Source organism: Mastigoproctus giganteus, chromosome 6 (genome assembly GCF_048544385.1).
Source record: "Mastigoproctus giganteus isolate SK-2022 chromosome 6, ASM4854438v1, whole genome shotgun sequence".
Taxonomy (NCBI): Eukaryota; Metazoa; Arthropoda; class Arachnida; order Uropygi; family Thelyphonidae; genus Mastigoproctus; species Mastigoproctus giganteus.
In genome coordinates, this window is record NC_143580.1 from 125,133,848 (window position 1) to 125,158,160 (window position 24,313).

The following is a 24,313-nucleotide window of genomic DNA, read 5'->3' on the forward strand; positions in this document are numbered from 1 at the left end:
TCGGCTACAATATAAGCTATATGGGTAGTCTATGTGGTAATGTATGAAAAAATAATAACAATATTTGCCGGATTTATCTTTGTCCAATTTAAATGAAATTTGGGATGGCCCGACAAATCTTTCTAAAATAGCTAAATATAACGTTCTAAACCAGCGTGACTACTAGACACGGTTAATTGTTGTATTCATTAAATTCCTCTGACCTAGTCGTCGTGCCGCAATATAAACGGAACCTATATATATATATTCCTTCCTTATCGCTAAACTAATCTCTAAAGCAACTCAGTCTTCAAGCATCAGCCAGTAGCGCAGCTGGTCACTTAGTAAATACAGAAATGAATATACAGAGCTACGTAGACCCGGTGTCGTCATTAATGCTTTCCTGTGGGAAAGGCAGGATATGAAATATAAACGAGAGGCGCGATAATCAGTGCCTGTGTAGTGGAAAATCCCTTAGGGCAGCACGGAGGTGATACATATGTATCGTCACAAACTACATCAAGGGTTATAAATAGTGGCTATCGACTGGAAAATCTGCAGCAATAAGAACACAGTAGTTATCCAAAAAGTTACCCAACAGATGCAATGGACATAAAAGGGCAGTTATGTAGATGGAAGCAACCAGATATGCTGACACTCACAGCTCACGAATTAAATGCCTAGACCTGTTTTTTGGGGGAAGGGGGAATGTTCATGAAGAAGTGCATGCAGTGGAATAAAATTTCTCCGTCTTTCTGGAATGAAGTTTACAATCTGCAGTTCTATTAGTCATTCTTGATTCGAATCTCATTCAAGACTTTAAAGCTGTGTTAAGTTTAAAAAAATTACACCTGAAATATTTCCACCTTCATTTCCCACTGAAATATGGAAATGTAGAGTCTCTCCCGGAATTTTCCCCTTTTGTTTTTAATTTTTTATCCAAAAAAAAATCAGCTTAAGAATACATTCGATTTAGAGGCTTGATGCTAACCTAAACAACCTGACCCATCATAAACAGTTATGCTGTTTATGATGGGTCAGGTAAAAAAAAATTGTACATGTATATTATATATCTTATACTTTTTGGTCGTATAAAAACAGACAACATAGATATTGCATTTGAAAGTTTAATGTGATGTATTAACTATTAGAATAATACACACGAAACCACTTGGATACACCACAGAATATCGTGCCAAAAATATCTTTATCCAAAAGAATGACAATTGCCAAACGATTGCATCGCTTACTTATTGAGAAGAGAAAGAGTTTTTCCCACTACAAAATCAACTTTTCGCTGATTGGGAAGTTCTGGTTTTTGTCTCTCCAAGCGGAATTTTTCACAGGGCGTATAGTATTAAGATGACATGGGCGGGAGACATCTTCCTGTATAAAATTAGAGGAAGGATGTTGTCTGATTCCATTAATGCACAATGACGACTCGGTGACCTATTCACAACTCTGTCTACAAGAAGCCACTTGAGTGTCACAGTAACACTGACCTGACCCTTTGTCACCTAGTGAACCACAACTCAAGATTACATAAAGTGTTCCACAACTTCTAGCAACCGAACACCGGAAATCAAGCGTTTCTCCACGCTACTGCCCCACCACAAAGAAATCTCGCTGTGGTTTACCACATCACATGTTCACAAGCCGGAAGACACTGGTTTAGCACGGGCCCAACGAAGCAACAAACTGAAGGTGGCATATGACCGGAAAATGTGAACCTGTAAGAATGATTCACAGAATACCATGTGTTCTGTCCCCCCCCTCCTACTTCGAAGAGGAAAACAAGTCGAGCATGTCCGTATAAAATACAATCCGTCCTTCTCTTGTCTGTCTATTTCAACTATGTAATTCAGCCACAGGAAGTCTTTCGCAATTTCAAGACAGCGTAAGTAGAACTTGTCACTTTTCTCTTCTTATATTTCCCAGATCCCAGGTAGTGAAAGAATTGCACTTTGCTTTTATAAAATCAAAATTCCTATTGCTAGTAGTAAGTTACAATTATATGAGGCGAACTTTGTTGTGGCAACAGAGTATAACAAATTTGTTAGCATGCTGTATTCTAATCGCAGTCTAACTAATAAAATTTAGAGGATAGTACTAGAAAGCAGAAAAGGTATTTTACAATTATAAAAAAACAGGAAAAAGAAGAGTCTGGATAACAAGTGTTTCATTGATGAAGTGTGATTGCTCTGACTAGAAAAACTTATGTTGATTTGCTTTGCCTGTTTTTTTTTGTTTATTAGTATGGTTAAAAATATGAACTATGCATTCTATCGAGACACTGGGCAAGCAGGAGCTGACAACAGCTAATATATGATCTGATGATGGATATCCGCAAGGTTCCTGAAAAGTCGCCTTAATATACAGGAATTTAGTTATTAACTGAATAAACTACCTTAATATTCACGTGGTATAAGAGTGGTCATTACTAAGAGTAAAGATGTTTTTTATTTACTGGTTGGCGTGTCATTATAATATAATATGAAACTTTTATCAACCCAGCTCTCGTGCCTATAACTGCTGCTGCATTTTAAATACTTCATGGGAAAAGTCTAGGTTCAAATTTCTTTTGGGCAGGAGAAACTTTAATACCTTTTTTTTTTTCTTCTTTCTTTTTTTACACACACTGTCGGTTAGATATCTGTTTTGGAAGAGGTTTGCATTGTCCTTACCACAGGAAGCTCGACTCGAGTTTTTTCTTTAAAAAACACGAAATAAGATTTAATCCTTTTTAACGACGCTTATTTTTATTGCCTAAAGGTGAACTGTAGCATGGCGAAGTTGGATCAACTTATTGGAAAGGTTAGCACTAGTCCTTCTGAGGCAAGGAGGAAGAGGAGGAATCTTGGGATATCAGCTTATAAAGCTTAAGGGGTGGTAATATGATGAACACAATGCAACAATTAGAATTCTAGTACAGCAAGTTATGCTGGTACTCCACTTAAATTATCCTGAACATCACTTGCCTAATACAGGGGAAACCAATATACACAACTAATAGGAAAACCATTTATTTCTGCTAGATTTAGAAAATCAAAATATAAACGTCACAGAAAGAAGTAATTAAAATGATAATAACAGAATCAATAAATAACTTTCGCATTTCAACAAAATCAAAAATAATTACTTCTTAAAATGGAACTCTCTCTTTCATTACTGGTACTTTTAAGCCTTGTATGATAACGCAGTTCAAATTTAAGACAGATTTTTCTGAATAACCTTAAAAAAAAGGCAAACCTATTAACAAAGAAGAATGACTCTTCCCATATTTCGAGAGTTTGTGTCATTATTATGAGACGAGAGGAGAAACAATGACAACCCCTTCCTTCTTACCTTTGAGAAGCAACCTTCTATGCAATTTTTACATCCTCACCCGAAAACGTACGTGCTCTTTTTAAAAGTCTAAGATAAAAAAAAATACATTTTCTGCTTATAATCCCATAAGGTCGCGTAGCCGAGTGGTCAGGAGCGGGAGTGCAGTAGCACACACTCTTTGAGTAGACCGGCGTTCAAGCCCTTGACTGCTGAATGCGGATCAGCGTGGCAGATTATGGTTCATTTCCCCCAGCATGAATTGTTGAGGAGGCTTCCATCCTGCAGTGGGTTGATAATGGCTGCACTTTACCTTTTTTTTAAGGTGGGAGAAATAAAAAAAAAAAACAGACAGAATACGAGAACGTTAACAGTAGTTAGCCGTCATGCAGCCATGAACCACATCCATTCAAAATGCATGCATTTTTGTAATCTCGCGATTAACCACCTGACTATATGCCCACTCAGTTAAATTATCTACGTAACTTTAATGACAACACCCTAAAGTCTCTAAAATTAGCAAACTCTAAAACTAAACAATAATAAACTATATTCCACTTGTTTGTGATTCATGTCTATGCATAAATGTATTGCCTCGATAAAGTTCGTCATATTTTTGCATGTTTTTCGCCTCTTCTTGCAACTGAAATTGCATGATATACCCTTTAGTTGAGGGTTTCTTATCCATGGGATGAGGCAACGCCCAAGGGGTGGGGGGCGAAAAGGCCTCCAAAAATACGCCATTTTTTTGTTTTACCAGTTCTTTTTTTCAAACTATTGTTGGGAATAACGTGGCTTTAAAAAAAGTTCTTTCAAAATCGAATTTTCTGTCTATGTATTTCATTTCCAAATTTTTAAACTAGTATCAGGGAGATGAAGTGGCAGGGAAAAATTGGAAAGGATGGCGGTGACTACAAAAGAGAGAGAGAGAGAGAGAGAGAGAGAGAGAGAGAGAGAGAGAGAGAGAGAGAGAGGTCAAAACTGCTTTTAGCTGATTAGCTGTTCAAAAGTGGAACCCTTATAGTTAAGTCTTGATTAAAGAAACTTTTCCCATATCCCATTTTAGCTGGTACTCACTGCTGGAGTCACTTGAAGGCTTAATAAGCAATATAGTCATCATCATCAACAACAACAACAAAAAAAATAATAATAATAATAAAACAAAATATATATATATATTGTTTATGACATTTTTCTGCATATATGTGGTATTTGTGATTGGGTATATCTACTGGCCTACCTTGAGACTGGCTACAAAGCCAGAGCGTGGTAGTAGAGTTTAGCTTACTAGAGGCGAGATAAGATAAGGAATTAGGATAGAAATTTTTTTCCCAGAGTGTGGAAAAAAAATAGTTGGAGGAACAGTATATGAATGAAGAATACAAAATTAGTGCTCGGGTTATCAGGGCGCGCAATTTCCCGTCCGTGCTAGTGACGGCCCTGGACATTGTAGATAAGTGAATCAGTAAATAGTTGCACGTATACAGATATACGCGTATTTTTGTTGCTTGCTTAATAAACCTTAGAATAATCTTATATTTAAAGATTATCTTGTAATTATCTTACAGTTATATATAAATAGTTGCATGTGTATCATTATTATTACTATTATCATAATAATATTATCTTATAATAATCTTACGCTTAAATATTATCTTATAATTATTTGCTTATAGGTAACTGGCTGATATATGTGAAACGATATCTCATAAGGATGGCACCCGATTTCACTATTTCAGTGCAATGTACATTGGGTTTATCCATATATGCAACCTATAACGTTTCAATAGTTTCCTGTACATGTACCTTTGTTGTTCAGCCAATAAAATCTAAATACCAACTTAAAATGAATTTTCATGGGTTTTATCTACAGGTAACTTGTGGCATCTACGTTATGTTACCTTTACATTACCTTTGAATTTGTAATTACCATATATCTTTTCATTAACTTTTACATTTTTAAAATAAAATCACATAGATATTTATAATACCACGTGGATATTTTGCCTATGCAACCTAATCGGTTAGCTTTAATATGCTAAAAAATCCTTTATACGGCTGTCGTTAACACCCAAAAACACTTTTTTTATTTACTGAATAAAAATAAAAATATATATTTTATCCATTGAATAAAAATAAATATATATATATATATATATATATATATATATATATATATATATATATATAGGATCGTTATGAAGTCCTTTCCCACTTTTAAAAATTAATAACTTGCCAAATGTTTTCAATGGTAATCTGTATATTTGGGACAAAATGTTCGAAACTGACCACAAGGTACTGGCAAAATTATTAATTTAGAAAAATAACATAAAGGTAAATTTTCACCTAACACTGCTGACGATCACATTTCCACGTGTCTAACATTGTTTTCCAATACTCCCTACTCTTTAATTTGTTCTGTAAGGAAGGTGCGTAAGTTTGTTGAATAATAAAGTACCAAGTTTAAGTTTGTCCAATATAAATATATTGAAATGAAAATTCAAACGAATCACGCGTAATAAAAATGTAAAGATTTTTATTACGTGCGATTTTGTCAGCGAAGAAAAGATGGAATGAAAACTGATTGATTTGATTTGGTGTTAAAAAGTGAATCTCAAAAGTGTTAATCTCAAAAAAGTGAAACCTGAAGTAAAGAAGTAAAGGGTATATTTGAAGACGGAATGTTGTGGATAACAACAGCATCCTTTGGGAAGAACTGAAATGAAATAGCATTTCATTTCAGTTCTTCTGATGTAAAGACAACCTAGAAAGAGTTAATTAAACGACTTTTGAAGTGAACCTTCTTTAGGCGCGCTTTCAGTTGGGAGTAACTTGAGTTCGTGGATCGATAAAAAAACGCAACGAAAATGCAACTATTGCCATATAAGTAAACGCATTACAGGGAGGGTAAATAACTAACTATAGTTACTAGGTTCACTACCCCAATTCTCATGCGATCGCCGAAGTTAAGCAGCGTTAAGTATGGTTATTAATTGGAGGATGTCCACCTGGAAATATCCAATGTAATTGCTTTTTTTTTTGTTAACCTGTGGAAAATATTCTTCTGATTTTCACGTATCATTTAATTTTGTTAATTGGTAAAGTAATAAAGCCTAAATCTGTGCTTTATTTATATCTTTATTTTTATAGCCTGTGGACAATATTCCTCCTATTTTCGCTTATTAGAATCGACATTAATACAATTAAAATTCAATTCGTAAACGTGATCACAATGACCGGTGCTTACTACATATCTTAAAGTGAACGGTATTTTGTTATGGAGTGTCCATCGTAAAGTGATTTGATCATACAGGGAACAATCGTAAAGCGGGGGTCCACTGTAGTGAGTGTTGTAAGGTGTATAACGTATGTACACGTGCAATACGTCCGTCGATTGACAAAAATTGCTAAGAAAATGCGACACGAAATGATTCGCCCCCCCCACCATTGCACCACTCCGTACCACGCACGAGCGACGCATGACCCAATCAGTACCCATACTGATTGCGTCATTCTCCACATTATGTAATAAAAAATTTCGACGGAAAAGAATTTATAATTCAGCGTGCCGAAGGCTAATAACATAAAATGATAGCAGGTGAAATCAATACGCCAAGAGCTTTTGGTACATGTGTAATTGGAAATTCGGGGGGAATTTCCAATCTTTTCATTAACAGAGCGACAGATTCCTGCCAATGGAGTTGCTCCAAAACGTACAGGAGATGGATGCTGACTACAAGAAATTCTTGAGGTCAAAGCCTACAGAAGATATATCACCAGGGAGCAGCTCTCGTCTAAAGCTGAGTGACTGTCATTGTTTTTCCTTGATTTTTCTCCTCTAACATTACTCCCCAGAAATGTTAGATGTGAATTTGAGAGGAGTCATAGAAGTTGATACTGCATATGGAAACGACGAAGAGTCCTCGAAGCCCAGTCGTAAAGGAAAAGCGAAGAAGCCAAAACCGACTGCCAGAAGTACTCCATCAACTCGTTCAACACGTAATACACAGCAGGAGCAGCAACAGGATTTAAAGAAACACCGACGCATCCACGCACAGTTTAAACATACATTCCTGGATAATAATTTCGGTTCAGTCTGTTCCGTGTGTGTGATCGGCTTTGGGTCAAGAACGATGTGAAGATTGTAGCAACTCGAGATCACGCTCTTCTTCAAACAGCATTTCCAAATGAGGATGTAAGTCAAATGTCGGCCTGTAACAGCTGAAGTGGCTCTCAAGAACAAAGTGATTAGAACAGTACTCTATCTAAGTCAAATGGGTTTAAATATCATCAGATGCCACAGCACTTGCTGAAACTAGATTTGGTAACGGCACGTCTCATATCTTCGAGGCTCCCATTCATGCAGATTCGTTGCCTGCGGCATTCATACGGTCAATACGGATTCCTCGGTCAAGTGTTCGCCTAAAGAAGTTTCACTTAACTTCCGCTATACGTGCTTGGCGCGCGCACAGTTTTTTTTTTTTTTTTTTTTTAAGGCTTCGGAAGACTTACCCTTAACTTCGAATATGATAGATCGATAGCGTGACAATCTCACTCTCTGATAACAGTCTCTTATTGGTCTCTACTGGTTAAAACTGACAACTATTACCAGTGAAACTATCATTACGGATAGCTACCTCAAATAAAACGTTATGTAACCAACTTCCAATCTGTTTTTCTTTTAACCATTTAGATAACACCCAGCATTATTATACAGCATTATGTTTTTAAATGAATAGATTAGAAACTAGCCACTAAATGTCTTACTGTAGGTAACCGTAACTAAACTTATTTAAATAAATAATTATATAAATAAACTTATTTAAATAAACATTCTAGGTAAACTAAACTTACTTAAATAAGGTTAGCAAATACAACTAACAGTTAGTGCTAAATTAAAGATTCAGGAAACGTAATGTTGCATGCATATCACTACGATGTAAAGTGGATGTTATAGTTGCGTCAAATTATGGAAGTTACGACCTATTAAATACGACTTAACCTTATTAATGTGACTTGACCTTATGAAATAAGGTTAAATTACCAAAAATACGATGAATAGTGGTTAACTTTTAATGACGCATTTAGGAAGCGTAACGTTAGTAAACCAACTTAACTTATCCAAAGTAGGTTAAAGAAAAACGTAAGCTTGTCGCGTAGTTTGATCTGCAGTAGTGGTCAGTAATGACAGCTTGACTGACAAACGCCGTCAGCCATGATTAGTGGAAACCTATCAAATAAACATTATTATGGGGAAGCTGTTTAGTATTAAAACAAGTCGTTTAGTTGACTTTTTTTCTTCTTTTTAACACTGAACTCGCAGCATGAAGTAATCATTCTCAGGAAATCATAATTCAAACAGTAAGAAACCAAATTAAAAATATATTATTTCTGATTGTTAATAACTCCATTTTCCAATAATCAAACTTAGTTCACCTTTAAACGCTGCATTCGCTGAAACGAACCAAAAATATTAAGACAAAAAAGACGGATCAAAGTATCGAAAAGATAGCTATATATAATAGATAGTTTGGAAGGAAAGGAAGAATTATAGTTCTGAAAAATTACTGATGATAAGCTGCAAAAAAGGTAGTAAGAGAGAGATGCCTGCTTATAAGAAGTTTAGAACAAGTAATGAATCTGCCATTTAAGCTCCTCTCGTTTTACAACTAACCTAAAAATGTATGGTTATATGGAGTAGCTAATAATAAACAGGGCTATTGAAATCTTGATGCTGGCATTTCTTCAAATACACTTCTTTGATGTGGTTGGTTAAATAGATGAAAGACTTTTCCCTTTTCCCGCATTACTTACCCTATTTTCCGGACATAAGACGTACTTTTTTCCTAAAATTTCCCCTGTGTCTTATGGCCCGAAGGTATGACCCAGTAAGTCTTACGTTCCATCTCTGGAGATGGAACGTAAGACTTACTGGGGAAACCCCGGTAGGCTTGAGGCCGGTGTGATTTTGGCCATAAACACTAGTATGACGCCGCTGCAAATTTTCCAAGGTAAGATTGTTACTTGTTTTTTTTTTTTTTTTTAGGAGCATTAGCAACTAAGGCCATATTGCTCCGGGGATATGCGGTGGTCACTCCCTGACCTTTCCGCATCCTCCGTATTTGGTGGTCACTGGCTCGAACCCCGGTCTAGTGGGCTACGCACTGCTGCTCCTGCCCACCTGGCTAAGGAGGCGCTGCCACGGTAAGAATTTTTGACCCAGTTCGCCTCTGTCCATCTCCGTGTGTCCACTGCAGCTTTTCTAGCTCCTCCCACGATGTCCTCTCTCTTTTTTGATCATTCTCTGCCAGGTTGTCTTAGATCTGCCTGTTTTTTTTTTTTTTTTATCCTGCGATTAGGTCTCCAGTTCGATGCTGTTCTTATGTTACTGTTCCTGTGTCTTCTCAATAAGTGTCTCAACCATTTCCATTTTTTCTGTTTTACGAAGTATTTTTTATCCTGTTCTGTCTTATTTCTTTCTTTGCTGGTTTTTCTGTTAGGTCTGCTCCCATCATTTCCCTTAAACGTCTTTTTCTCCCATTGCTTTTATCTGTTCTCTCTTTTGTTTGCTCATTGGCCATGTTTTCTGTTTCAAAGGTAAGTGTTGTTCTAACTAAAAGCACTGTATTAAACAATTTTATTTTCGTTTATAAATATATTTACATTGTTTTCCATAATTTGTTCAATCTACTAAAATTTAGGGATGCTATTCATTTTCTTCTAGTTATTCCTGAATTTATTTATTTCTTCTATTTGGATATTCTTTTTTTTTTTTTGATTTGGTAGTTGTTGGCGCATTGGCTTCTGTGGCCATATTGCACCTCCCAAGGTTTTTGCAGTACTTTGATCCAAGCCCGAGGCGAGAATCGAACCCGCGACCTTTGGGTTGCCGGGCAGGTACTTTACCCACTCGGCTAGCCCGGTCGGCGATATTCTTTTTCTGTGTACATATATTTTTTCTTTACTGTATTGGTTTCAAATATCTTCAGATATATATTTATCTTTATTCCTTTTACAATAACCATCTGTTCTGAGGTTTCCCATATGACAAAAATAGCCCATGCAAAAATAACAAAATCAATCAAACATACCTGCAAAAATGAGTTCAGCTTCACCATTCTACCATGCTGGAATGTGTTCATTCACGAGGAGGTATAACTGAAGTTTGGTTTCCTCGCTGCTTGTTCCACGTTTCTCAAAGATCTCTTTAGGTTTTATAGACCCTTGCATTAATCTGATATCCACAGCACAGATATTTAATTGCGGATTCAATGAAAGGTGGTAGATAACTTTCATCAACCGGTGAAATAGCACCACTTTGCTTATTGGAGGCTTGAAGTGGTGAAACCCATGTTTAGTCTCTAGAGCAAAGTTTCCGGCATCCCCCTCCCCCCATACTTCTTCAACCCATGCACGGTACTAAGTACTATAGGTTTTGATGCCTTTCGTGTTTAGGGTTTTCATAAAAAAAAAAAAAGTGGCTAGTTGTTGTTATTGTTGTAGGGTTTTAGGACAATCAGCGACTAAGGCCATATTGCTCGATGTACACCGATGAGCCAAAACATTATGACCAAAACAGCTCATAACCGGCAAGGCAGCCAAATTAGCAGCCAAAACAGCTCATAACCGGCAAGGCATGGATGCTACAAGATTTCGAAATGTGTCTTGTGGTATCTAGTACCAACACGTAACCAACAGATCCTTTAACTCCTGTAAGGTCCTGATTGAGACGCCCCGAATCGGAGTTGCTGTTCCAACACAAACCGCAGATGCTTGGTGGGATTGATCTCTGGGAAATTTGGAGGCCAGGGCAATACCTGGAAGTCTTCCTCGTGTTCTGCGAACCAGTCTCGAAAATCTGGGCGGTGTGGCATGGCGCATTATCCTGCTGAAAGACGGCACCGCTAGAGGGGAAGACCGTTGCCATGAAAGGTTGTACCTGGTCAGCAATGATGTTTAGGTAGGCGTCAGAGTGCCCGGCACATGGATGACTGCACCCAGGGTATCTTAGCAGAACATTGCCCAAAGCAAGACACCGCCGCCACCGGCTTGTTTTCGTCCCACGGTGCATCCAGCGCCATCACTTCCCCAGGTAAACGATGCACACGTACCCAGCCGTCCAATGGTGCAACAGGAAACGTGATTCATCGGACCAGACGACCTTCTTCCAATCACTCTAATCACATCGGACCAGACGACGTTCTTCCAATCACTCAAGGTCCAGTTTCGATGCTCGCGTGCCCATTGCAGGCGCTGTCGCCGGTGAACCGTGGTTGGCATGGACAATCGGAACGGCCTGCGGCTATGCAGCCCCATTTTCAGCAGGGTTCGAAGTACTGTGTGTTGTGACACATTACTTCCGTCACCGGCATTCCAATTACCGGCAAGTTGCGCCACAGTCGCCCTTCTGTTGCCACGTACCACCCGGGAGAGCCTTCGCTCACCTCGAACATCAGTGAGCTGTGGTCGTCCAACACCTCGCTGGCGGTTCGTGGGTTTCCCCTCCTCGGACCATTTTTGGTAGTTACTAACCACGGCTGACCGTGAGCATCCCACCAGCCGTGCCGTTTCGGATATGCTCTGACCCAGTCGTCTGGCCATTATAGTTTGGCCTTTGTCAAACTCGATTAAGTCCGCTGCCTTTCCTATCTGAAGAACAAGAGCAGCACTGATTAACGGAGCTCAGTTATCAGGTTTTTTTTATACCGTGTCCGGAACCGTGCACGCGCAGTAGTTCACCTGCAGTGCTTCGATTTGCATAACGACTCGCTGGTCATAATGTTTTGGCTCATCGGTGTAAAATAGCACTAATAATAAAATACTATAATATAATATAATACTAATACATACTAATAATAATACTAAGTGGCAGATGACTCTCATCAACCGGTGCAATATCACCACTTTGCTTATTGGAGGCTTGAAGAGGTGAAACCCAAGTTTAGTCAACAGAAAAAAGTTTCCGGCATCCCCTCCCTCCCCATCTCCTTCAACCCATGCATGGTACTATAGGTTTTGATACCTTTCGTGTTTGGGTTTTACATAAAAAAAAATATATGCGACAGGTTAATAAAAAAAATATGCGACTGACAGGTTAATATGTCAAGACCTGCAAGTCAGAAGTCAAGTAGCTATGTGAAACTTGTGAAATGTTTCTTTCGCATTCAGCTGTTTTATAATGCAGTGGTATTAACTAGTATCTGCTCCTAAAGGATTTTCATACTCCACATCTTTGAGCAACTCGTGGTTCTGTGAACAGTCCAATGTAATTTTGTTTGCATTTGCGGTAACTACGTAGTGGTGAAACAAAGATAGGATATAACGTCAATCGTGAACAAATTTGAAGCTGCATAATTTGGGATTAAATTGAGTGACGAATATAAAAGTTGGATCCCCCATAAAGCGTGCTATACATATGTGGGAGGGCTGGTGATTGTGAAAATGTGGTAAAAAGAAGTCATAATTTGCCATTTCCATGGTGTGAAGGGAATCACCGGATCATGTTAATGACTGCTACTTTTGTTCTGTAAATGTAGCAGGTTATAACGCGAAGAACAAACAGTGCATTGTGCATCCCAACGACATTACTTTGGCTGTAAGGCCAGTACCGCATGGACCCGAACTACCGATTCCACCTCTACAGTTGTTCTTGAGCATATACAAATTTGTACTATCATATCCCGAATCTGACATTTACGATCTATAGAATGATATAAACGAAGATATTTATATCATTCTGGACCACAAAGTGAACTCGACGATTTCGTGAGAGATTTAAATCTACCCAAATGGTCTGTAAAGCTTTTAGTATCAAGACTGAAATTCAAGAATAAGTTGTCTCCAGGAACAGTCTTTTCATGATATAGACATCATGAAAAGGAACTGGTTCCCCATTTTTCCGAAGAAGGCACAATGATATATTGCTGCAAAATTCCTGCAGTTATATATATTTTTTTAATTTTCTACCAGCCAAGAGAGTAGAAGTTATTTATTGACTCATCGAAGAAAGGTCTCAAAGCAGTTCTCCTTCATAAGGGAAACAAGTATGCCTCCATTCCTGTAGCCCATAATGCGGATTTAAGACAAAACTACGAAAACATTAAGCTTCTTTTGGAAAAAAAAAATTTCAGTACACGGATCATAAATTTAAAATCTCCCACACGGTAGTGTGTGGAGATTTTTAATTTATTGGCCTGCTGCTATTCGATCAACAATTTGGTTACAACACTGTCGTGATTTCTGTGCGAGTGGGACAGTCAGGCATATGCACCAAGACAGTCTCTGATACCAGGTTCAAAGAATATTAAATAGTAGTTCGAAAGAAAGTACTGTTACCTCCTCTGAAAAAGAGCGAGGTTTAATGAAGCAGTTCGTCCAAGCCCTGAATAAAAAGGAAATTGTTCAAGTATGTTTGCACTAAATTCTATTGCTTATACAAGAAAAATCAGAGCAGGACGCCGCTATTTGCATCTACATTTGAAGAATCCATGAAAAAAAGTGAAAGAGATGCTTGGACTGGCTTTAAAAATGCAGTAAGCATTTTTTTGGGAAATAATAAACACGGATTATTAGAGATGATCGTGAGGAGTGACATGAAGAAGTTCAGAAAACTGAAACTGCGGTGTTGTCATGCGTTTTGCTGAGAGCCATAGTTCATAATGTAGAGCAGGAGTGGCCTACTTAATTTGTGATGCGATCTATTTTTTTCCTTCATCTCAAAAATTATATTGCACAAGGTGCACAAATCGAGGGATGACTGTGTATTTAAAATTCGTTGTGATCGACCGAAATTAAATCCGCGATCGACCCGCTGGCCACCCCTGATGTAGAGTAACTCGCTAATATGAGACTCCCAACTGTAATTCGAAAACAAGAGCCAATCGACAAATTTTAATGTGATTTTCGTGTTCAGCAGCATAAAATTAGTCAAGACTGGGTATTTTCGTTTTCGTAACATTTTACGAGTGTAATCACAGTAATCCCAACTCAATGTCCTTCAAGGGGTGACGCCGGCATTCGACTGACAGCATTTCAGTTAATTATTATTGTTGACTGGTTCCTACGGTTGATTGATTTCGTTCATTCTTTGAAATGCTTGGTACACGTCGAGTGTACCAAGCATTTCAAGATGAAAGATGTGGCTATTATTATTTATTATTATTGTTTCTCTTACGTTATTTCTCCGATTGAGGTTTCCACCAAGTGGTGAGTATTGCTACCAAGTGCACAGGGTGATTGTTGTTATGTCTGGTGTTACTGTTGGTATCCTACAGGTGTTCAAGATTTTCTTTTTTTTACATATCGGTCTCTAGCTTCGTTATTTCGTAGTATGCTTGCATGATTTACGTATTCATTTCGATGCTCCAATTCATGCGTTGGCGTTTTCTTCCTTCCTGAGTGGTCACTAGCGTAGTTGCACAGGAAGCACTTCCAAGTGGTGGGGCTGGATGGTCTTGCCCTTCTCTTGTGGTAGCCATCGGGGACACCGCACTTGCTCAACCGCCACTTGCTCCTTCCTCTGGAAACTGTCTCTGACTTTTCGAACCGACCCCTCTGCCTAAGGCTTGAACGCGAGTGAATTTTTTCTGCGCCACACTCGATGCAGTATGATTATTATTTCTTCGTGACATCATCCATCTATGGAGGTGGACTTGTTTAGCTTGTGCTTATGTCCATTGGTAGTGTTAGTTCTTCTGAGTGACATCAGATGGCGCCACTGTCTGACTTATCCGCCACTCTGACCTTGGGGAAAGTAGGTCCACTGGACGAACTTTCGCGATGTTTATTTATTTATTTATCTTTTATGATTATTAATTAATTAATTATTATTATTATTCTAATTTATTATTATTATTATTATCCCGGTTTCTCAGCATGATGGAACCGCGTTCACTTCCGCCAAAGCGGGACTCCAACCCGGGTCCATTAAGGTGATAGTCCAGTTTTGTAACCACTGGACCATCGCGCCCCTTTTTTTATAATAATAACAATAATTAGTGGGATTAGTCCCCTGCTCGCTTTGCTCCAAACCCCGCGCATGCTCTGCTACATAATATGTAGAGGTATGGCGGAGTAAGTGAAATCTTTTCTACGTAAAAGACACATGTCTAAACGCACTGATCGAAATCTAATCAGGAAATGACCTATGTAATTATTTAACTGTGCATTTGTAGTCCGCGGCATTCTCGAGGTCGAATAAATATCAGTATGTAATTATTTACCTGCGTTTACATAGGTCAGTTAGGAAAAGTCCTCTTGCTTTGGGTTTTATAATGCATGAGGAATATTGTTGCATCCTAAAGAGCAGGACTAAAATATTTACAAACTATACAAATATTTAAAATATTTACAAAATACTAAACTATTTACAAGCATAAAATATTCATTAATATACAAAAAACGTCACAATGGAAAGTCAAATGTTAAACAGCGAAGCACGTGCACGTTATGGTGACCGTTATGGAGGCAGTTATTAATAATTAATTGCATTTGTAGTGACGTAATTGCCTCGCCCTCTTCTCCCATTGGCTCGAATAAATAACACTAGGAGGAAAACTTTTTTTAATGTATAGAGAGATAATAATATAAAGAAGAAGAAGAAAGGTTTAGAATTAGGGTTTTTCGGCGTTGAACTGATGCTAATAGGATTTATAAAAAACACCAGTGTGCCACTTATCCAGACTGCCCAATTTCTTAACCGTTAAGCCATCCGGAAATTTCTCATTTGTGACTAATCTTTTGGTGGTATTTTTAGGAAATTTTCAGGATTTATTCTTTTTAGTCTGGACAACATATTGATCAGTGACATGTTTAAGCAAATGCGCATGCCTAGGGCCCAAAAATTTGCAGCCCCTAAAAGTTTAAAAAATATATTTATTTTTTCAATATTCTATTAGCACATTACTTATACTACAGTAAAAAAAAGCAGAAATAAATTAATATATTATAACATGTCATATCATTTGCAATTACAATGCGATTAAAATGCTAACAGCCACACTTCTCCACACAAATACAGAAAAAGTCCCTAATCAAAATGTCAAAGTGCCACTTTTTTGTAATTAACATACTTTAAAATTTTAAATATACGAAATAGTAAATACTATAATTTTGAAGCAGTAGATGTTACAAAATCCGAGCGCCTTAAAACGGCACTAATTTTTGTCCAGAGTTAATCATAACACTAATTAACATTTAAATACCGTACCTCACTCTATTCATCCTCGCTTCCTTCAATTTCTCCCTTTGTTTCAAATTTAATGTCTCGCATTTGAAATGAATGGATTGGATACTATTAGGTCAATCGCGAGAGTACATCAGCAGCAGCACACGCGCTTGAATGGACCGTGATTCAAGCTCGAGAGACTGCTAAATACGATTAACTACTGCCTTCAATGTCGAATTGACTGTGTTAACTTCTCTGACTGGGGTATAGAACCAGATTTTTTTTTTAAATTGTGCATCTTCATTTGTTGCTATTCTAGAATTTTTTCTGTAATCCCATTCTCTGTATCTTTTAAAGTTCTTATTGTTGGCGTCCTGTGCTTCCTCGACAAGTTGGCTAATTGGGACAATAGTGCCGTTTCCATGTTCTTTAATTCTTTAATATTTATCATTACTTTGTAGGCTATGGCTTGCAAAATTATTGTGAATTTCCCGAGAGGTTTTCGTTCAAGGATAAAAAGCAAGTTTTAAACCATAATACACTCCTTTAACCAGATGGCAACGTTTTCAAGTTGAATCTCGTCATCAACTTGAGAGAGAGAGAGAGAGAGAGAGAGAAAGAACAAATTAAAAGGAAAACAAAACGCGTGTGAACTGATTTTTGTGAAATTAAAACACTATTATACCACGTTGAGAGGATAATTACAAACTTCAACCAGTAATGTTGACAGTAAAATCTCAAGGGTTTAAATCAGTGACATTAGTGACCACGCCAGTTATTTGCCATACACTGCATTCAGTGTCGAAATTTTATGAAGAATAAAAAAATTGCCTGTATTTATTCAATACGCATTAATCGCATAAGCGTAAAGTTTAACCCAAGCAATAACAGAAAGCACAGTGAAGTAAATTTGAGCGAAAAACAAAGCCAAGCTGTGCTCGGTCGACGACCCTTTCGCATTTCTACCGAACGTACTTTTCTAGTTAGCAAAGCAAGTGTAACCGAATAAGCACCGTCTTGGGTTCAGAAATGGACACCACGCCCTCTATTCACTTTCTTTTACGGTTCAACTTAGAACTGACCATCCAAAGAAAGCTTTAGCAGTGCCGACCCATAATGTCACATTCAATTATACATAAGAAAGTGCCCATATCTATACGCGGGAGGGAGGGGCTGTGTTGTGCTCGTGATCACCAGCCTGTAAGTAGAGTTAGAAGTAGAAACTATCATAGAAATGTCACAAACGTTGCACGCAATCCTCTACTTCAAATGTGAAAACATCCTCCTTTTTGTGTAGTTCCTGGTCTTGGAAAATGCTCTCTACGGCTCTTTGAAAAGCGTGAAAAAGGGAAATTTAAAATCAAAATGGCTTCGAATGTAGGTAACAGGCTTGAGCTGTCATTTAAGAGGACAAACTCTCTCTAGACGCGGAACTTTCTAAACTGTATGCCTTAGGGGTAAGCGGTACAGTGTTTGAGTACAAGTTAGTCATTCTATCAGTCCGTCTTCGTTTTCAGGTACGTCACTATATCTTGCTTTGCCCAGCATAACAAAACCGTTTCACAAATGCAAAATCTTTCTCTCGCGCTCTCTCTTTCAATTTGCCGATAGTTTGTCTTAATCGCTTTGTTCACACTTTGTTTATACGATGTAGAGATTAAAAAGTAAACAAAAAAACAGAAGACCTATAAATTTATGATAAGTAAGGTTTTTTTTTTGTTGGATTCAGCCTGTAAATAATTCTGCATTTATGACAGAGAAACGAAAGGCATTTCCACTAAATGGTTAAAGATCTCCGTATTCTCTGGTAGGTGAAGAGTTCCATACATCTACAGCCTGTTTTTTTCAACGAAGTTGGCATTTTAAAAATATTTTTATTGTCGTTCTTGTGTATTCGCTATATAAAAATCATTATCAATGGCGAAGAAAGTATTTTTGATCCGTGAGTTTCTTTTATTGAAACTAGTTTAGAATGCAATTATAATAGGAAATGCAAGCACCATTGGGATACTAAAACAAATCAGCTTTTTTCGCTGAAGCAGACGCCCTTTAGAAAGAATTAAAAATTACCCACCGATCAAAATATTAATGATTATATAAAAGCACCAACTTAAAAATTTTAAACTTTCTAAAATATCAAACTCTTTCTTATAAAAGAGGACAAAACATTATTATTATTTAAAAAATAAAATCACATTAAACTTAACGAACATTGACATCACAGTCCCTACTGCGACTCTCTCACATCCCCACGCACCGTTTGTCCTTATTTATACAATTGTTAAAGATCAAATCAATCAACTTTCAAACTTGCTAGTGTATATATTTTTGAACACCTTCCCCTTTTAACGGTTGTCTAAAGGAAGGGTATTTTCTACATCTCATGGCTCCGCCACACTGTTTTCTTCTGTTCCACAACTCAAAAACCGACTACAATGTATTCTGCTTTTCGTATTCTCTTAATGCTAGCCTCTCAATTTTTACCCTCAAATTTTGCATATAATTTCGCTAATGCATAAAAACTGTTTAGAAATTACAGATTTATTTGTAATTGCTAAACTAAACTATTTGTAATTTCTTTCTGCATCTACCATCGGTATCGGTAGATGGCAGATGCAGAAAAGGTCAATTTAACATTTTTTTACTTAGGTTTAGCTATTAGGCTTAATTAAAAGATCGTCCATCCTGCTTGATTTCCTTGTACACCTCTACTTTCTGCAGACAAATAAGTTGATACTTATTCCTCTAAAAATCGTTATGAATGAAGAAGAAATTTGAATTCATGTGTTTCATACACTGAAACCAATTTAAATGATCCTTCCAAATGAAATGTATAACTTTCCTGATCCTTGAAATGATCCTCCCAAATGAAATGTCAAACCAGTTGAAATAAAAAGATCCTTACAAATAAATACTTTTGATATTAGGTTAAGTTAAGTAGATGAATGTTTCTTTCACCCAATTTATATTTCTACACTTTCTAATCTTCCTTTGCTTCTTATTTAGGTGCAAGATGGGTTCCAGTAAGTATCGTGTGACTACTAAATCTCGAAACCCAGGTGCTTGGATTGTTTTCTTCACTGTGAGCATGGCCGGAGGAGCCCAATGCTATAATCAGAGTGCATCCAGCCACCGTTCAGAACCAGTCAGTAGTATCCCATGGAATATGCTGCTTGACCCTAACTACACATCATCTCCAGAGATGGGTAATCACAGACTGACTCCTGAAGCAGCTTCAACGAGCCATGCCGTTTATTCTCCTCCGGCATATGGGAGGCCAGCAACCCAACAGAATCTAGGGTACTCCTATTATGGCTATTCCTCGGCTCCCACAACAACCACTACTACCACCACCACCAGCCCTAAATCAGCTATTCCTACCCCTGTGTCTTACTACCACCCTCCATTGCCAACAGCAAAGACCAACAAACAAAAGTATTCCAGCCAATTCTTCGCCAGTGATGCCAAGTACGCAGGACAGAGGGAGAAAAATGGACAAAAGTTCAAGCAGCCGGATCGAAGAGACAAGTACCAATCGTATAGTCACCGTTACACCCCAAAAGGCAAACCTAATTCAGGCGGTCAGAGATACGATTACGAAGACAGCGATCTTTCAGCTAACGAGCCATATAAAACAGCCAGCGACTTCTCTTTCCCTTCGCCTGAGCTCTCTGATCCCTACAGTGCCTTCTCTACTACAACCAGCGATAGTTTTGTCGAAAGAGCAAAAGACCTGCTTCACGTCAGCGTGCCACCTAAATCCACTTATTCATCCCCATCTAACATATATCCTGTATATGCTACTAGCGGCAGCAATCCTGGAGCTAGCAAGTACGACAGCGGCGACTACATAGATTCAGATTATTACGGGCCGGAGTACGATCATTATCATCCCCCTTACGAGAGCTACGACGCTTACAGCCTTCCCCCTAAGAAGTACATTAGCCTCAGTCATTCCAAAAAAAAAAGTTCTCGATATGGACCTTTAGCTTTCGCTCTTGGATTGCTACCGTTTGGTTTACTCTTAGCATCTCTCGTGCCCAGTGTTGTAACCATTCCGGTCACTACGGCCGTTGCTTCGGGAAGAAAGCGACGAAGTTTGACCTTTCAGAAAAGTCCTGTACTAGAAACAATAGCTAAGTTTGGGGTTGAAAACTTGGATGACCCAACATGCCTCCAGCACATATTCTGTAAAGTTGTCAGAAGTGGAAGAGAATCGAATTCCAACATTGTCCAAAAGATGTTTTTCCGCCTCATTAATGTGTAAGTATCAGTGCACTTTAAGTACAACGCTTGTTAAAATATCAATTTCAGAAGTAGTAAGCTGCTTAATGATATCGATTGATAAAAAAAAACTAACTGAATTTTTCACACTACACGAAGAAAACCATAAAAGCTTCGCAGGTCACAAACAACAAAAATATAAATTTTCCCTAGGCTACACAACACACATTCTAGAAATTACTTTCAGAAAATAAATTATGCATCATAGATAAAACTTGGCATTAGCATTTCGACAAAAAATTTTTTATTAACTGAAAATTCCCACGTATACCGATTATAATGAAGAAAAAAAATAGTTTTTCAACATGAGTTAGTATTAGAGTTATTAATTTTTAAAAGTGAGGAAGGAGACTTTATAACCACCCTGAAAATAACACATATCTGCTCGTTCTGAGCAGTGAATATAGCTTTGAACCAAATCATTCAAAAAACAGATAATGGAGCTGAAATCATTATACTTTCAAAAAGGCTAATCATAACTTTCACAGCTTTCCTAACTTTTTAGCAATTTGTTGGATTGAAGGAATCTTTTTTTTTTTTTTTTATATATATATATTTTTTAAAACATAAGACGCTGAAATCAAGTTATATGTTTGGCGACTGCTTTAATTATTATTCGAATTGTAAATAATGTTGACGAGCATTTTGGGGCACAGTTTGTGTTCCTGGATTTGTGACAAAGGCCATTATTTAGAATTCTAATTCGCCTGGCTCCACAAACCCGCCGATTTCCAGAACGATGACGTTCACGTATTCCGGACCAATCGTGTAATTTTGGCAGCCCTAAGTTCGAATAAATCCGAAAATGATTGAGCTATGAATATTCATGCGTTGACGTTAAAAAATAAGACTTCGCTAACGTTTTAAGGTGGACTCGTGTAAAAAAATCACTGCAAGGTTCTGTGCAGTTATGATAACCAGGTTATGGAACATCCCGCAAATGCAAATTACAAACTGAGCAATACGACAGCAACAGTGACATCAACATACGATACTCGTTTCTTGGTAAATAATATTTACCTTATCTCTAGTACTACTTGCGATGCTTGACGGTAACAGTTATTTCTATCTGCACCATTTAATCTTGCGGTATGTGCTGAGCCATCCACAAGCGTCATCTCAATTCCCCGTTTACATATGGCGTTCCCAAGGACTAAACATTACCCGTTATAGATATTACAGGCAATGTTTAGTCCTTGAGAAATACATAGAATTTAAATTGCAGCATATTAGATGCGAAGCAGAACACAACTTTCCTATCTTTGGTTTTAAAAAAAAGCATGTCCACATGTCCATCACCAAGTTGATGGCTCAGTTTCAGAACAGTCCCTCGGGTACTGGTAATTCTGCCGATCCAAAATTTGAATCGTTCCAATAACTTAGCATACTTACTTTCTGCTATAAGAACAGAATACGGCGTACAATATTTTCCTCAAATAAAATTTCACGAGTAGGAGTGAAATTGCCATTTGTTGTTTAAAATTATGAGTATACTTTGATGCAAAAGTATTTTTTACATTGCACAATAATCGAAGAACTACAGCATAACGTTATGCCGATGGCATGAATCCGATTTTTTAATGTTATAGAATTCTCATCTATTTTTCTTTTTTAAATGCGACGAGAGAGGAAAAAAAACACGACTGAACAATAATCAGCCTTACTACTGTAAAAGTAAGTTATTCCACTCTACACAGCCAACCAGGAATTGTGTATGTTCTTTCTAAGGCAGACAGTTAACAATTGGTTGTTTTGCAAGTAATGGCAAGCGGTGCAGTTTTATATTTGCATATAACTGATAAGATAACTCTTTTCTCTTATTATGTCCTTGCATGTAACACCGTGGTTATACTCGCCTCTCTCCTAGACCCAGTGGAAAAGCGATTAGTTTGAAGCCCATCAATATCGTGCAATATTTTATGTGTGTGTGTTTTTTTTTTTTTTTTTCGCACGTGGATAAGTTAGTTGCTCTTAAGTGAGGGTTGTATGGTTTGTCGCCCAGCAAACCAACCGAAGAATGAACGTTACAGATACAACAGACTGCTGCCTCATAGCCTTAATTGTTTCGGCACTTAACATACACCGAACCCAACTAATTATAATAACAAAAAACTGATAAAATGTTTTCGAGCTAATCTGTATGCTGTACAAAGTGTTTTCCGTACAGAATGATTAAGCTAAGGTTGAAAGTTCGTTTGTTAAAGACCTCTTGACACACACACTTCTATGGGTGTTCTTATGTTGCCGGTAGACGGACACCGCATGTACTGTATTTTATCTCTTCTGTGTGCGTGTTAAAAAGTTTCTGTTTATACTCCTGATAAACCCGACATAACTAACGGCGAAAAATATTACTTCCTCTGCCTGAGATCGGCTAACTACAGCCTCGATTGAAAAGCCCTTTAGAAATTCCTCCAGGTATAGAGAGAAATCGAATCCAGACCTCTCCAAACAAGTAACAATTGGTGAATTCACTGTACTCCACTGTTCTTTTAAGACCAGCAGAATATGGTACTTAAATATAAAGTCTATGGTTATATAATCACTTACAATAGAATCTTTATGATATTTTATATAATTCAGTATATACACGTATGTACAGCTTAAATAACACTGTGCAGATGTTTCCGAGAGAATGTGAAAGTTTCGAGCTGTATTGTTTCTAATTCTATTTAAACAAGCTAATCCTTGCAATATAGTTATATGCTTAGTACCACACTTCAATGTTGAATATTCTCAATAATATACTCTTATAAATGTGAATCCCTGCTGGCATTAAATTCCTTTATACGAATTTTCCTGAATACGTTCTGTATATAATAAATACACAAGTAAGGACGATTATTTATTTTAAAATAATTATAGTGAAGTGCTATTCGTCTTAAATAACAGTTAACTTTAAATTGGAATAACTTGCGAAAAAACATCTCGATTAAAGTGATGATTGGAGCAAAGTTGCTCCATCTGATGGAACGTGTAATACATAATGATTGCTAAGATGCTCTTTATAACGTACTATCTTTTTTCTTTCCTCTAGAGTGGACGAAAAGTGGGCTGACAAGATTGGACTAAAGCTTCTTGTAAGGGCCATCAAGCAAGATCACTGCGACGCCTTTCAGTGTCCTTCTGTGAAGAACAACAGGAAGAAAACGGAACAGAAGCAAGGAGAGTCGCATACAGTTCGCTGAGAAGGCTCTCTGTTGGAGCAAATCTTCAAAAAATGTACATTTATGGACATTGATTAAAATCGAATGCAATGCGTCGCCACACTACTTTAAATTCAGGTGGCCATGAGCAAGCTGCATTTAACGATGTACAGCACGAGTTTTTGCAGTTCACATATTCTAAATGTGATGAAATAATTTTAAATAGTTGCAGACGCACCTTGTTTACAAACGCGGAGCAAAGACTGAAATCATCCATCTACAAAACGCAAATAATAAAGTACACATCTGCTCATTACGAACATTTATTCTCTAAAGAAAAAAATACGTAGAAGGTAACCATTTTCATTATCTTGATCTATGTAATTAGTGAATCAATGAAAAATAAAAATGAATT

The 24,313-nt window shown here is 37.4% G+C and overlaps 1 protein-coding gene across 1 annotated transcript; it reads left to right on the plus strand.

Annotated features, from left to right (window-relative positions):
* The first annotated feature begins 1,845 nt into the window (after positions 1 to 1,845).
* LOC150084559 (uncharacterized) lies at positions 1,846 to 23,940 on the plus strand. Its single transcript, XM_090376287.1, has 3 exons — positions 1,846 to 1,876; positions 19,475 to 20,731; positions 23,790 to 23,940. The coding sequence occupies exons 2-3, from the start codon at positions 19,482 to 19,484 to the stop codon at positions 23,938 to 23,940; spliced, it is 1,401 nt and encodes a 466-aa protein (XP_090232413.1). The 5' UTR covers positions 1,846 to 1,876; positions 19,475 to 19,481.
* Positions 23,941 to 24,313: the final 373 nt, after the last annotated feature.